At 35.1% G+C, this 16478-nt stretch overlaps 2 protein-coding genes, 1 long non-coding RNA gene and 1 pseudogene across 3 annotated transcripts; 2 read left to right on the forward strand and 2 right to left on the reverse strand.

The window, feature by feature from the left end:
- The first annotated feature begins 1310 nt into the window (after positions 1–1310).
- Positions 1311–11875, forward strand: LOC119190936 (multidrug resistance-associated protein 4-like). The gene is given in 25 exon segments (XM_037444449.1): positions 1311–1463; positions 1708–1798; positions 1801–1917; positions 2095–2320; positions 2395–2492; positions 2623–2820; positions 2908–3034; positions 3136–3288; positions 3818–3990; positions 4066–4230; positions 4302–4439; positions 4517–4684; positions 4763–4873; positions 5290–5531; positions 5650–5699; positions 5979–6188; positions 7817–8047; positions 8160–8266; positions 9125–9248; positions 9364–9537; positions 9769–9896; positions 10754–10876; positions 10953–11075; positions 11187–11347; positions 11567–11875. Coding segments are annotated over 25 exon segments (3783 nt in total). The 5' UTR covers positions 1311–1395; the 3' UTR covers positions 11844–11875.
- Positions 11876–13064: 1189 nt separating this feature from the next.
- On the forward strand, positions 13065–14718 carry LOC115452295. Its single transcript, XR_003939473.2, has 4 exons — positions 13065–13349; positions 13504–13589; positions 13970–14193; positions 14630–14718. It is a non-coding gene; the product is annotated as an uncharacterized LOC115452295 (long non-coding RNA).
- Positions 14433–15947, reverse strand: LOC119191054 (multidrug resistance-associated protein 4-like). Its single transcript, XM_037444846.1, has 5 exons — positions 15795–15947; positions 15391–15513; positions 15191–15313; positions 14957–15117; positions 14433–14888 (listed from the first exon to the last, which is right to left on the reverse strand). The coding sequence occupies exons 1-5, from the start codon at positions 15903–15905 to the stop codon at positions 14609–14611; spliced, it is 798 nt and encodes a 265-aa protein (XP_037300743.1). The 5' UTR covers positions 15906–15947; the 3' UTR covers positions 14433–14608.
- A 375-nt stretch (positions 15948–16322) lies between these two features.
- Positions 16323–16478, reverse strand: part of LOC119191004 — a 35504-nt pseudogene continuing 35348 nt past the window's right edge.

The following is a 16478-nucleotide window of genomic DNA, read 5'->3' on the forward strand; positions in this document are numbered from 1 at the left end:
TTTATATTTATTTTTAACCGACGTCAAAAAAATTAGGTAGGAGGTTCTCAATTCGACTGTTATTATTATTTTTCTTTTTTTTATGTTTGTTACCTCAGAATTTTTGACTGGGTGAACCGATTTTGATGATTCTTTTTTTATTCGAAAGCTGGTGCTTTTCGTATGGTCCCATATAAACTACATTGTTGTGGAACCCTTGATTTCGGAGATACATCAGAAAACTATTAAAATGATGTCGTCAACGTATACTGATTTTACTAACACAAAAAGGCAAAAATTAAAAACTTTTTAACAAAAAATTATCCAAAAACCACTAAAAATCAAAAAATAATTTAATATTACCGATATACTGGTTACCAATTTTGGAGTGGGTGTCTATTATACATGAAAGATTAGTCATTAAAACTGTTTAAAAAGTTTAACTACTGCTTAACTAGTTAAGCTAGATAAATACATTAACAAATGTACAAAAACAATGTTTAATTAATAAAAAAGCCCACCACGTACCCACTTTTGCCTCGACAACACTTACAATATGAATATCTGCTTCATTTGTCAACCAATTTTAATGCTGATTTCACCAAAATTTCTTTTTCATATTATTTACTGTTACATATAATATAATAAACTAAATCAAACGTAGGAATTGTCGAAAAAACGATACAGCCAATCAATCACAACAAATTGATATTGGATTATCTACCTACATTTAACAAATATACATCTCTTTTTTCTTAATTTTAAAAAAATCTAGTAGCATTGCTATCTACGCAGAATGAGCTCACAGTGTCTTGAAGTTTGGGAAGCGGAATAGCGGCGATAACCTAGTTGGGTGTGGAACGAACTGCAAAGACGAATGGCCGCAGGTTCAGAACCCCAAGGCACACACCTCTGAGTTTTCAAAATATATGTAAATATTCTTTTGCGAATCATTGCTTACTTTAATGGTGAAGGAAAACATCGTGGCAAAACCTGCATACCTGAGAAGTTTTCCATTATAATTTCGAAGGTATGTGAAGACTACCGACCCGCACTAGGCCAGGGTAGTAAATTGAAGCCTAAACCCTCTCAGTAGTAGGGGAGGCCCGTGCCGAATAGATGGGACAGTATATAGGCCTGATATTATTTTTATTAGATTTGTTTCGATGTCTAATATTCGCATAAATATAAAAAATCATTAGATGTATCTTTGATTTCATATTTAAACTCCTTATATTATTCTGAAGGCGTCACCGTCGCTCGTTGCTGTGGATTTCTGAACTCTGCGGCTTCACCCATAGTCAAAATTACTGTCTATCTAAATTGATTAATTTCAATTATAATTGTTGCAGATATTGGTTTGAAGAATGTGAACGTGCAACAAAAGAAAACAGAAAGCCATCATTATGGAAAGCGATGCGACGGGCGTACTTGTTGGCTTACATGCCTGGAGCTTTTTTCGTAGTAACCGGGGCTGTCTGTCGGTTTGTAATTCTTTTGTTCATAACTAAACCATCCTAAATTAACACTATACTGTGTATTTGTGGTCTTAAATAAATCTGGATTTTCACCTCATCAACAAAATAAAACAATGAAAACTAGATATTTAAATAGAAAGATAAAATGTTGTACTGGTTAAGAAATTCTTAGTAAAGGTCCAAAAGATAAATTACTTAAATACGAAAAATTATATGACATAATTTATAACAATATGTTTGTGTTTTACAGAACAGTGCAACCTATGCTATTTGCCGAACTCCTATCTTACTGGTCAGTTGATAGCAACATGACTCGGTACGATGCAAGGTTTTTCTATGCTCGCTAGCTATGTTGGGACTTAATTTCGTCGCCTTGATGTGCCAACACCACAATTCGTTATTCGTGGCGCGATTTGGAATGAGAATCAAAGTTGCAACGTCCTCAGTCATCTTCAGAAAAGTAAGTATCGTAGACTGTATCATGTTTGTGGAAATCGTAATCTGTATTAATTAATATTTTAATGTTGAGTAAGCGTTGGATCATGTATGAATGCAATATTCTGGGTACATCGATGTCGTTTCTCGTATGCTGTATAGATGCACTGCCTTTATTACATGTTATTTATTCTTCTTGTAGTTGTTGCGAATGAGTCAAGTAGCTTCAGGAGACATCGCCGGTGGCAAACTAGTCAATTTGCTTTCAAATGACGTTGCAAGATTTGACTACGCTTTCATGTTTCTGCACAATCTCTGGGTGATTCCTATACAAGCAGCTGTTGTCCTTTATTTCTTATACGTCGCCGCAGGCTACGCTCCATTCATCGGATTATTTTCCGTTGTGTTCATGATTCTTCCTGTACAAGGTATTTTAATATTTCTTATAATTATTTTTTGCAAGTCTCTGAGGAGTTCAATTAATTTTGGTTTTATTTTACAGCTGCATTAACAAAATTGACGGCTACTATTAGGCGAGACGTGGCACAAAAAACTGATCGAAGAATCAAATTGATGAGCGAAATCATAAACGGTATTCAGGTAAACATTACACTAGAGTCATTAAACATAAGCAAATAATTTAATAACACAATATACAATGTAACGTTTCTATTTTGATAAAAGTTATGATTGTAACATATATAATAGCACACAAATTTATATGTTGTAGGTCATAAAAATGTACGCTTGGGAAAAACCTTTCCAATTAGTTGTGAAGGCAGCACGGGCGTTAGAAATGCGGGCCTTGAGAAAATCCATCTTCGTCCGGAGTGTATTTCTTGGATTTATGCTGTTCACAGAACGCACCACACTGTTCGTCACAACGCTAACCCTTGTGCTCACCGGCAATATAATCACTGCAACATTGGTAAGTTTTCCAAGATATGCTATTGTGTTATGTAAATACGTAATCATTTAAGTAATGCAAGTAATTATATATTTATGTTTTTTGCAGATATATCCCATACAACAATATTTTAGTATAATTCAATTAAACATAACCATGATTTTGCCGTTAGCTATTGCTAGTTTTTCTGAAATGTTGGTGTCATTAGAACGTGTTCAAGGGTTCCTTGAAATGGGTAAGTTCTTCTTTTTATTAACTTCATAAAATATTTGCGCATTTTTTTCAATAGTTTTTTGTGAATATTCCATTCCATACATACATATTCATGATTTTCAGAGGAGAGAGAAGACTTGGCCCGCATGCCAATATCTAATGGTATTATAAATACAGTAACTTTTAATTCCAAAGATTATAAAAATAATGAAACCGATTTAGTAATGCCACAAAGTTACTCCAAAAAAGACAACTTTACGATAACTCAGTCAATCGGTAAGTAACTTTATTTAAATCTCAGTATATGAACTAATTTTAATAATTATTATTCTGAACTCTAGATATTCCATTATATAGCATTGGTGACGTTTGGTTTGAACAATTAAATGGGATTGCTTAGAAGTTTGAGAAAATGCAATCAATACTCTTGTGTGCATATTTGTAAATAGGGTAGTTAACTACTTTTTTTAAATATACTTATCAAAAATATATGTCTTGCAAAGTTCACGCAACAATAAATTTTATAAGGCTTTGAAATTTGGTGAAAAGGTTTGGAAACGTTAATGACTGTCACCGGCCATGACGCTGCGTGCCTTAGAAATAGATAGCGCGATAATTCCCCCACGCCGTCACTTTTGCTCACAACTACATTTCAAGCCTTTAATTTTTAACCAATATCAATGTTGATTTCATAAAAGAAATTCTTTTTCATATTTTTTTTGTTACACATAAAAATAACGTAGAAAATTAACATAGGTTACTATCCTATTACTTAAACCAGCAATTATTCCTTTTTTCCTTTTAGAACAAAATCAGCGCAGAGAGTCTCTCGCTGGCCAGTATGCTATAGAATTGAATAGAATTAGCGCGTCGTGGACAACTTCTACGGACCCTGCTGATTTAACACTCAGAAACATAAGTTTACGATTAGGCGCAGGTAAACTCTGTGCCATCATTGGACCTGTCGGTTCTGGCAAAGTAAGAAAATAACACACACTCTTTTGTAATATTGTTGAATTGGCATAATTTTATCATTTTTTTTTTTCTTTTTAGTCGTCTATTCTTCAAGCTATCCTTAAAGAATTGCCTCTTTGTGAAGGAAATGTGAATATCAAAGGACGGATTTCGTACGCCTGTCAAGAATCTTGGCTTTTCCCAGACACTGTGCGAGAAAATATTTTGTTTGGTCTGCCTTATGATGTCCGAAAGTATCAGGAGGTGAATAAATAATATACTGCAATAAGAATGTAAATTATTTCATTTTTTTTTATTATCTTTTACTTTTTCAGGTATGCAAAACCTGTTGTTTATTGCCAGATTTTAAGCAGTTTCCATATGGCGATCTTTCTTTAGTCGGCGAACGCGGAGTTTCATTGTCAGGGGGACAAAGAGCTAGAATCAATCTAGCTAGGGCTATTTACCGGGAAGTGAGTTAAAAAAATTATATTGGTTTTGTAGCCTACATAATAAAGAGCGATTTATAATATGAGAATTATAATTGCAGGCTGATATTTACTTACTAGATGATCCTTTGTCTGCTGTGGACGCAAATGTGGGAAGGCAGTTATTTGACGGATGTATAAGAGGCTATTTAAAGGATCGTACGTGCATTCTTGTTACTCACCAGATTCATTATGTGAAAGCTGCCGACGTCATTGTTGTGTTGAATGATGTATGTGTTATCATATATTGTATAGTAGATATAGATAACAAATGAACAAAATGTTTAATCACTTCCACTTTTTTATAGGGAAGAATAGAAAATATTGGAACGTACGATGAACTAATTGAGTCTGGAAAAGAGTTTTCTAAACTGTTATCAAATCAGGACAGTGATAAGGATGATAATGATGCCAGCGGGGTAAGATACAGTTTTATTAACAATTTATTATAACAAATTTTCAACATCGTAATTTAGATTTTGTTGTGATATTGATAGGCTGTAAATACAATGTAAATTACATTTTACCGTAATTACGCACATTTTGAATATTATGTAGTTCTTTGCGGGAAAAGCACACTGATGCGTTAATCAGTTCTATTATCATCTGTTATTTTGGTTATGGTATATTGTTGCTGTTTAATCTAACCTCTTGTACTATAAGTTTTAAGACATCGCGACATTTTAGTGCATAGATTATGTTTTTGAGGATTAATTCGTTCCAGATAATTATTAATGAAAGTTTGTTGTTTTAACAAATGCGCAACAAAATTTTAACTGCTATTATTTTGGCTAATAATAAAAACTAAGCTCGAGTATGGATCTTTCCACTTTAGGGTAAAAGACCATCAATACATCGAGGCATATCGAAGATCTCAACAAAGAGTGGAGATACACCGGAAGATGAAAAAGCGCAGGTTTTAACGTCAGAAGAAAGGGCCAAAGGAAACCTAAAATGGGAAGTGTTGTACAAATACCTGACATCCGTAGGCTCCTGGTTCATAGTGTTCTTGGCTTTCCTGACGTTGTTGATAACACAAGCTTCTGCAACCATGGCTGACTACTGGCTTAGTTATTGGTAAGACAGTATAGTAGATATTTTGAACGGTCAAAGAAATGTCACAATTACTTATCCTATTTTCCTAATGTGAAATCGTAGCGTTACAATTAATTATTCAATCTTACAATATTTTTAGGACCAACCAGGTGGATCAATACGAGCAATCTTTAGGTGGAGAGGAGCCTGGTATGTGTTTTTTATATAATATTTGCATATATTTAATACCACAGTAGCAGAGTATTAGCATATAGCTTCCCGGTTCTGGCACATTTAACATGGTGTATACTGGGAGATGCAAGATAATATAAATTTCATAAGTTTTCTAAGATTATAATTAAAATTTCTAAGGAGTTATTATAGGAGCAATAACATTTTAATTTTAAACTCATATCCAAGATTTACTCCAACCAATGATGTTCTTAGTATTTTTTTTACACGGTTACTAAACGACTTTGTATTTTCCAGATTCGAGTTTGGGTATTGTAATGGGATCTCTAACTACTGGCCAATATCTAATTGTGTATGGAAGTGTGATATTAGGCCTTATTGTTATATCGCATGTTAGAATCATAAATTTCGTAATAATGACAATGAGAGCTTCGGAAAACCTTCATAACACGGTATACAAGAAACTAATTATATCAGTTATGAGATTTTTCGACACCAATCCTTCTGGTGAGTAATCTTTTTATTTTAGTTAATATAATTATTATTATAGCTTTTAGGGGAATTCAGAGCCAGATTAAATAATAGCTCCTAGTATTGCACTTTTTTGTCGTGAGGATAAACGCTTTCTCGATACCACCGCTAGAGGAATGAGTGGAGCGGTTATGTTGTTTTCATCGATTTTACGATCCAACTTCGGAACTCGGGAGTAGGGCATCATTTGAACAAGCATTGGGGCGAGCCCATAAAATTATGCTCACTTTACACTAGTAAACCAACCAAAACCCGCAGTGACCTTTGGCGCGTATGGGACGGCCCCTAGATATTCTGTTGCACTACGATAGCTGCGCGGAACCTTCCATAGAGACTAAAAGGAATCCTTGACCTCCGAAGGACTCTTGACGTTTATACCGTGAGACCAGCTACATGCATTGCTCACCCTGTGATACTCTTAAGGCCCCAGTTCGTCGACTCTTGCGACAGGTGGTAGATACCGTGGCGGATTTTTTTAGACACCTTCGGTCCACAGGACATTACTAATATTGGCCTTTTTTTTCATTTTCGCCGAGAATGTGCCTTATGACTACCGACCAGCCTCCGTAGGGGGGCTAAAGGCGGTTATGTTGGGGTCACCGTGCCTTACGACGCGGATTTGAGTCGACCTTTGGGCGACCGCCGCGCCGGGCCAAGTCCCTAACCTTACTTATATTACTAATAGTTCCCTGGCGCAACTCACAAGTAACAAGACATCACAAGTCACTACGCGCACGCAGGGCACCTGCCCATCAAAGTGACGAGACTGAAATTTATCTATATCAATGTACAAAATGCATGTGTCATTTCGACGTCACGTGGTGGCGATATCTGTCAAAAGATAATAACTTCCGTGTCATATTTTTATTTTGTAAAACTTTAATTATGTACATTTAGTAATCATACAACGCTTGTGGAGTTTATGTTGTTTTTAAAAAATGAATTAAGAATGTTTCTAAGAATCAAGTGTGCCTTCTTTAAAAAAAATAAATATCGCTTAAAGTTCAAAGTATATATAAACAGAATACAAAACCAGAAATCTTCCTTTTGGGGTCGTTTATAAAGATTACATGCGTGATAGTAATGTTATTTATCTAATGTAAAATGGAGGTTCACAAATACACGGTTTTAGAATTGTTAAAACAGTCCAACGTAATATCCAATTACGCAATAAAGGTTAGGTTTCTGCAACATAGCTTCGCTAAGGGAATAAAGCCTCATGTAGAAGGATCAATTAAGCGAAGCAAGTCTTGTCGTCTTTGAAATTATACGAGTCTTAAAACACAAACCTTAAAAACGATTATTGCTAACAATAATTGCACCTTCTAAATTAGGTTTAATATTATCATTATTCGGTTCACATAAAAAAAATATTTGCTAGGTACCTAACAAGTTTCAATATTCAGATATACTTATGTAGTCAAAATAGCTTTATTTTTACTTTCCATAGTTAATAGTTTTTGTATTTATGTTTTATCAACACGATATATTTTATTTGAGTTATTTAGACACTTTTAAAAACACCCAAAGTATATAAAAGTTATTACCCATGCTCTCGGTGCGATTTCCTACATCGATGTATTGATTGTAATATTGTTTTCTAGGTCGAGTGTTGAATCGATTCTCCAAAGATTTCGGCGCTATGGACGAGTTCCTGCCGCGTAGCATTTTGGAAACAGTACAAATGTATTTGTCAATGACAAGTATTCTTGTTTTGAATGCCATTGCTTTACCCTGGACGCTAATACCCACCGTCATATTAATTATTATATTTGTTTTTTTATTAAAATGGTACCTGAATGCTGCACAAGCTGTGAAAAGATTAGAAGGAACAAGTAAGTAATTACATTATTGGTCATCAAGTTACCTATAGGCACGTATTATATGCCACACTTCAAAAACCCATTATGGCAATAAACAAATTAGTATTTTTTTTCTGTTAAACAGCAAAAAGTCCTGTGTTTGGTATGATTAATTCAACATTATCGGGACTATCAACAATAAGAAGTTCAAACTCTCAAAACAGACTCCTCAATATGTTTGATAATGCACAGGTGAGGTTGCTACTTATTAGATTCTACAGGTATTGTTACATATGCTCATTAAATGTCATGCTTATTAGCATGCTTAAAAAGAGCGCGCTCTTTAATATGACACATTTGCTTTTGTTTAGCATGCTATTTTCAAGCTAAAGACGTGCTCAAAGCAAACAATTGAACACGCATGCTGTTTAAGCGCGGGCTAGAAGTTTCGGTGTCGATGTTCTATCGAATTCTTTGCCAGTGTTCCAGTAAAAATAGAAAATCAAATGGCCCTCACCAGAGAATCGAATGAAGTCATAATTTTGGTTACAATACAATTTCTTGCAATATTGTTTTTGTATTGCGGTGATCGCGGATTTCACAGACATTCATTGATCCGATATAAAATGACAAATTTGAACGTCTTTTCATCGCCCCAACGAGACATTTTGGCGAGAAATTCTGCACGCGCACCTGCTGCGGCGACTGATCGATACTTACTAGCATGCTCAATAAGCAAACCTGTTCAGACGCGCTAAAAGCAAGCTCCCTTCCAGCCGCGCGGCAGGTAGCATGCCCAAAAATCGCACGACCGTCGATCTTTGAGCAAACTTGAAATAAACATGCTCATGATTAGCAATCTTTCGGCACACATGATATTAAGTAGCAACTGATCATTAATGGCATGTTTTCATGCTAGTAATGAGCATGTGTAACAGTACCTTAACGCTTGCAGTTTTATGCTCACGCTTCTTTTCATTTAATGTGTCATCTCCATATTCAGAAGAACGGTGGCCTTGTTAAGATAACTTATATTTGTCAATCAGTGTTGTATTATTAATCTGATCGGGGAAAAAATCCCTTAAGTAATTTAAGTATTTTTAATTTCAGAACCTCCATACGAGTGCATTTTATACTTTTGTGGGTGGTTCAAGTGGATTTGGTTTGTATTTGGACGCGCTTTGCCTCGTGTACCTCGGCATTATATTCGCTATCTTCCTTGTAATTGACTTTAGTAAGTATTGCGTATTGTTATCGCGTGTATTTGAATTACCAGTTGTAGAGATAAAACGCATAATAATTTCAATATAATCCTCACTAACAAACATTAATAATTTCACATTTTCCAGGTACCATTATTCCTGTCGGCAGCGTGGGGTTAGCCGTGAGTCAATCGATGATTCTAACAATGATGCTCCAACTGGCTGCTCGCTTCACTGCCGACTTTTTGGGACAAATGACCGCTGTTGAGAGAGTGTTGGAATACACTCATTTACCTACGGAAGACAATATGGATGACGGTCGTAAGTTATATATCATTTTGTATTTTATTTCCTATGAGAATTTTCATGGTAAATATATAATATACCTATTTTGTGTAAAGTCTAGCAACTCGCATTTGATCACAGTAATGAAGCAGTCTCAGCAGTGAGTGATATCCCTAGACATTTACTTTGAACTCGCTACTTTTCGTCCGTCGCGTTGTTGCAAGTAGTCACATAGGTTTATTATCGTACTTTAAATTTCATTTACAGCTATCAAGCCTGCTGAAAATTGGCCTCCAAAAGGAAAAATTGAGTTTAGAAATGTGTTCTTAAACTACGGACCTGAAGATCCTCCCGTTTTGAAAAATTTAAACTTTGAAATCCAGGAAGGTTGGAAGGTTGGTAATCGAATTAAACACATGCACCAACCTTACTGCTAATCTAGACAACATTTCTTTAGTTTATAACAAATTCACTAGGTACTAGGTTAGATGAAACTGATGGTACGGGTGCTCCGTTTAAGTGTGTACTGTCTAGTGTGTAAGGCAAATCGTACAATTATTTACTTGTAAAACTGCCTTGACGGTTTACCATAACTATTTCCTTACAGCGTACAAACTATAGTTTATAAAATAATATTAAAAACAGTTTAAAAATTAATAATTACAAACTACAACTTTTCTTATAACAACAAAATTACAAAACATTGAAGTTACCTGCCGGTGTTCAAATAAAGTATTTTAAAATATAGAAACTAGGGTAGTACGTGAGGCTGTTATTGTGTCGTGGTAATCGAGAAGGCAGTAAGTCTAAGGCAGCCAATTTTTTATACAGCTACGTAAATTATAAATGCATTTTCTTGTTTGATAAGCGACAATAAGAATGATAAGATAATCCAGTTAACCATGTAATAGAATAGAATCGCCTTTTCTGACTTACTGCCCTCACGATTACCACGGCAGTATTCTTAGTGCCATAAGTGTGAGAATGAGAAGAGTAAGAAAATAATGTAGACTAACAAGCGTTGATCTGGTATAATATCGTTTATTAACTTAAAAAATATTTATAGCAACAAATGGAATCATGTACAATACGGCAGTAACATTATGTATAATAATATACGAACTGGATAAACATATTAAAATACTTCACGTGTTTTACTCAATCAGTAACGAAGTGAAAATGGGGATAATTTTCGTAGACGATCAATGTCTGTATATGCAAGTAGTCGTTGAGGTATAATTTATACTTTCAGGTGGGTGTTGTAGGAAGAACCGGTGCTGGAAAATCTTCGTTAATATCAGCGCTATTCAGATTGTATAATATTCAAGGATCAATCACAATAGACGGACTCGATACTGACGGCATTGCTAAAGCGGTAAATTATAATATTAACAATTCTAAATAAGTTTTCATTTATCGCACTTGTGACTAAAACTAAATTTTACAAACAGCGGCTGCGGTCGAAGATATCCATCATCCCTCAAGAGCCGGTGCTGTTCTCGGCTACTCTGCGATACAATTTGGATCCGTTTAACAGCTACAATGACGACGAAATTTGGCGGGCTTTGGAACAGGTATTAATAATAAGTTCCCATTAAATGTACCTACGCAGGAAATAATATCGAGTGCATTTCGTGGAGAGGCTATGAAAATGAATAGGTTGTTAAACTTACTTATTTGTCTAGGTTGAACTTAAAGAAGTGGTACCCGCACTAGATTACAAAGTTACCGAAGGAGGCAGTAATTTCTCCATGGGACAGCGTCAGTTGGTGTGTCTGGCTCGGGCGATACTGCGGTCGAATAAGATCCTTGTGATGGATGAAGCTACTGCTAATGTTGATCCTCAGTAAGTAATGTTATATGTTCATTTATAATGTTAATAATAATTCGGGTGTTTATGAGCAACAGTGATCACATGCCGACAAGAGGCCCACAAGCTCGTTTACCCTCTTTTATATAGATCTGTTAATGGTACCTAATATAAAACCACATAAACTAAAATATGGTACCACAATAAACTAAAATAAATCTTATTACTTTAAAACCAATTACTGTTCTCTTCTAGAACGGACACGTTAATTCAGAAGACGATACGTCGCCAATTCGCGACGTGCACAGTGATCACGATCGCGCATCGACTGAACACAATCATGGACTCGGACCGCGTGCTGGTCATGGACAAGGGAACCGTTGTGGAGTTCGATCACCCTCACATTCTACTCAGTGACCCCAACAGCAAGTTTAGCTCGATGGTACGCGAGACTGGGGAAAGCATGACTAGAGTACTCAAAGATGTTGCCAAAAATAAATATTTAAGCGATTATCCTGATGCGGAAAAATAAGTTAATGTGATAATTAAAATATTTAAGGTGAATTTTTTTTTTCATTTTATAATGTCCCTTATTGAGCACGGGGTTTTAAAGCTACGGAGACTTTAAGCCGTAATGCATTATATACCTAAAAAAAACATCTATTCTTGAATTGTGCGCGTATTATAAGTTTTTCAGCGTTGAATAAGAAGCGCGTGTAAGATATAGCTAGCTAGTTGCCCTACAAAACGGTTATATTCAACTTACACCGACACGCTCCGTGTTTACCAATTAATAATTGAGGACACGGGCGCAAGAACAATGATTCAAGAATGCGTCGTTGGAGTTGTCTTGTCTTAAAAGAAAATATATTTTATGTTCTTTAATCGTTTGTTTAAAAAAGGGCTATAATCTAATAATTAAACTGTGATGCAAAATGTAAAATTCCTCAATGAAAAATCAAAGAAGAATTCTCTACTTCGCCTAAAGGTACTACTGCTACTGGTACTGCTCGACTGCCTCGGTGGCGTAGATGTACTGTATGCGCGGTACGGAAGCGCTCTGAGGTCCTGGGTTCGAATCCCGGGTCGCGCATAGTGATGTTTGGGTTTTTCTGCTCAGTACTAGCCCGTAGTCTGGAATTTGTGCCCGATATGACAATAAGCTCGCCCCCTTTCACATCATAGGACGGAACACACTTGGCGAAAAATGGATGCCCTGGTTGCGCCTCTGCATACCCCTTCGGAAATGCGTGATGTGTGTGCCTAATGGTAAAATTAGAAACCATATTAAGTAGACAATCACTTGCATTACCAATCGCGATTCGTAAAATAATAATGTCATTCTATGATAAAGTAAAACTTTAAAGTAAAAGTAACTCGATATCAGTCACAGTACTCAAGTTTCAAATAAATTAAAAGAAGTAACACCACCTAGGGAAAACAGGGAGAATTAGAACCTTTAGAAATCTCATTTACCATAAGAAAAACAACAACTACAACTACTACTAGCCACCCTCATCAAAGAATTGGGAGGAAAAGAACAATACGAGGTAATAAAAAAAATATAATTTATTCTCGCGTATTGTATACGAGAATAATGAAAAAAATATTTTCTTTTATTATAGATTTAGGTAAAGTAGTAAAAAGTATTCATAGACATTTGTTTTATTTAATACTTTTTGGTTAATTACAATTTTCTGTAATTTTTTTTATCTGTATCTCAGATGTACCTACAACCTGAGCCTACAACGTAAATTTTTTCTGCCAAATAGAAATGTCATTATCTGTCAAAATCATCAAAATGTTCACAAAATAGCAATCAATGTTTAATAAATAAAACGAATTGTCACAATGACGTAGCATTTAAACCTGGCTTTTGAATTGATTTAACAAGCATGGACTGTTGCGGGGGCAGCGATGGCATGAAGTGCTGCGATGACTCCCTGTTTGCAAACCCGAACGTATTCTACATCTCCCTGATACTCCTGATGCTCATTGTATACCTCTCATGGTCACTGTACGCGTGTCACTATTGTGGGTAGGAATAATTTCATGCTTACTAACATAGTTACTTACATTTTCTTATGGATCTCTTTCTAGCGAAGAGGTTAAAATATCTGTATAACTACATAATATAATTCTGCGATTTTTATAGGAATATTGATTATTTATGATAGACTTATTAATTTCAGCGAAAGTGCACAATGCCCACGATCGAATTAATTTAGTCAAAATCACAAAATTGAATCTCCACTGGTAGCTTATAGCTATATCACAAGTACGTGAAATTATTTGAATGAATTTATATATTTTAGGACAAACGTTCGTAAAATCTTCAGACACATGTTGCTTATGTATATCGATTTACCACTTTATTATGTTAATTGCCGCTGATATTGTTTATATTTCTTTTAACGTTCATTTATTTACTTACTCATTTTACTGTAAATTTATAAGTAGCAGCATACCAAAGGAATTGAATAAAAAAGCAAATTCATGTAAAATAATTTATTACCAAAACCGAATAAAAAAAGAGTCTTTACTTCATGCAATAATTTATTTTGACATATAAATATGTAAAGTATTTTAATCTACGTTTTCTAATGACATTCCATTTTGTCAAAATCATGGAGTTGATGATATAATTTGAATATTCAGCTAACCGGACCGCAATGATTGTGGAGTAGATTATCATGAAATCCCACGAAGTATAATGGGTTGTTGCGAAGGCGGTTGCACAAACGACACATGGGACGTATTCTATCAAGATCACAAGGCGCATGGTTTTCTGTTAGGACTGGTTTTCATCGCGTTATTTCTTGCCTATCGTCTCTATCGATGTCACCACCCAAGACGAAGTCTTCTTTGTTGGTGAAACGAAAGTAAGCAATATTTTTCTATATATGAAAAATAAATAGAAAAATCTATAACTGATATCGAATTCAAATTATTTAATTCAAATTATGTATTTTTTATTATGTTATTCAAATCTAAAGTACTATCTGGTTATGCTCAAATGGTACCGTATTTTTCTTGCATTGTAGTAACTTTAACTTAAATAACATGTATCTTGGTATCTAGTATTTAACTTACAAATAATATTGCTAAAATAAAATACTTATTGTATAAAAATATTTTTTTATTATTATCCATGTATAGGTAATTGTATATATTTACAGTCTACTTCTTAATATTTCTGGGGATTGTGATTCGATTACGAACTATAGATATGTTTGTATTCATCACCATGAAATATTGTCGTCACACTGCACGCCGGTGTGTTCGCCATCATATATTTCATCTCGCGTTTTCTTTCAGATTGCTCTGAAAGTAAGCGTCTTTGGCCACTTGGAAGAGCTTGGCGCTGTTCTTCTCACCGGTCTCTCGCACCATGGATGAGAACTGACTGTTGGGATCTGAGAGTAGGATGTAAGGATGATCGTACTCAGCTACCTGCCCGGTATTCATCACCAGAACTCTGTCAGAATCCATAATAGTGTTGAGCCTGTGAGCAATGGTCAGGACGGTGCAGGACGCGAATTGCCGTCTTATGGTCTGCTGAATGAAGTTATCAGTCCTGCAAAGAAATTACTTCTTACAAATTGCGTTGTGCATGATTAATAACATTCCGGATTGTATACTCACTGTGGATCCACGTTGGCAGTGGCCTCGTCCATAATTAAAATCTTATTAGACCTAAGCACCGCTCGCGCTAAACACATAAGTTGTCTTTGGCCCACAGAGAAGTTCGCGCCACCTTCTGTTACTTTGAAATCTAGTGATGGGACTGCGGATTTCATGTCGACCTAAAAAACAACGTGGGATATAACAATTGCACAACAATGTATTATTTAGGTAGTATTGATTTTTCCCACTCACTTGCTCCAATGCCCTCCAAAGGTCGTCGTCGCTGTAGATATTGAAAGGATCCAAATTATATCTAATAGTGGCAGAAAATAAGACTGGTTCTTGCGGTATAATCGAAATTTTCGATCGAAGCCCCTGTAATATTTAGCATGTAATCATTTATGAAATAACAGACGGTGTCGTTCTGCATAAATAATAGTGTGAAATCGTACCTGCTTCGATACTAGTGAGGTGTCGAGGCCGTCGATCGATATTGTTCCGTCAAGATAGGCGAATCTAAACATGGCTGATATTAATGACGATTTACCAGCCCCTGTCCTTCCTACAATACCAACCTGAAAAGATAATTTTGTAACATTATTACGTAATAGTTTATGATATTTTACATACAATAATCTATAGCCGTTTATGAACTGTACATATATAGATTTCGGAAGTATTAAATACCAAAATTAAATAATTGAAAATCCATTTATTTCATAACCTTTGAAATCATGTCGTCGCATTTTTATCTAAAACTCCGTATATACATAGATTGTAATATTTTTATCAGGTTTGACCCAGAAATTGCCTTTGGTAAACTACATAAATTTATTATCAAATCGAAATAGATTACCTTCCATCCATTCTCGACTTGAATATTTAAATTTCTGAGCACAGGCTCCTCGTCGGGTGCATACCGTAAATAAACCCTGTCGAAAACAATACGTCCTTCAGTTGGCCACATCGCCGGTATCTGCGTCTCTGAAAAATACGTTTCAAAAGTTTCCGTATGAATAAATCCTAGTAAAGCCTTCGATGTTAATAGACACAAATTATATATATTACTGGAATAATATAACAGAATATATTACTGGAATTTACCAGATATTGAAACGTTATCCGGCAATCCTTAATCCGTAGATTTAAATGGATTACAGTACATAGAAATCGTTATAATCATTTGACTTGAAAATTTTACTTTTTACGGACGTCTAGAGTGTTTTAAGGGTCCCTGAAAGTCTGTCAAAATGAACTGAGTTTTTATGTATTGCCTCTTTTGAAATTCTTACCAAAACGCATTATAATAAGATGCCTTTATTAGATAATATGCGCCAATCTCCTCCACTATAATTCATCTAAACAAACCACTACGGCGTGTCTTTCAACTGACATTAAAAATTAAATATTGGGTATATGCATTTTTTGGTTGTTTAAGTAATTTAATATTACATTTTACTCCATCAACTTGTATCAACTATTAACATGTAATCCAAGGGGATTATTGTATATACTTGTATTATGTTACTTAGGGCCCTTG

The sequence above is a fragment of the Manduca sexta genome, chromosome 28 (assembly GCF_014839805.1).
Source record: "Manduca sexta isolate Smith_Timp_Sample1 chromosome 28, JHU_Msex_v1.0, whole genome shotgun sequence".
NCBI classification, from domain to species: domain Eukaryota; kingdom Metazoa; phylum Arthropoda; class Insecta; order Lepidoptera; family Sphingidae; genus Manduca; species Manduca sexta.

Bases quoted from the DNA above. Each gene is read 5' to 3' on its own strand.
- LOC119191054 (XM_037444846.1), bottom strand. From the start codon at position 15,905: ATGTGGCCAACTGAAGGACGTATTGTTTTCGACAGGGTTTATTTACGG. The intron at 15,314-15,390 runs GTACGATTTCAC...TAAATATTACAG, and splicing joins CCTCACTAGTATCGAAGCAG to GGGCTTCGATCGAAAATTTC. The intron at 15,118-15,190 runs GTGAGTGGGAAA...GTTGTTTTTTAG, and splicing joins TTTGGAGGGCATTGGAGCAA to GTCGACATGAAATCCGCAGT.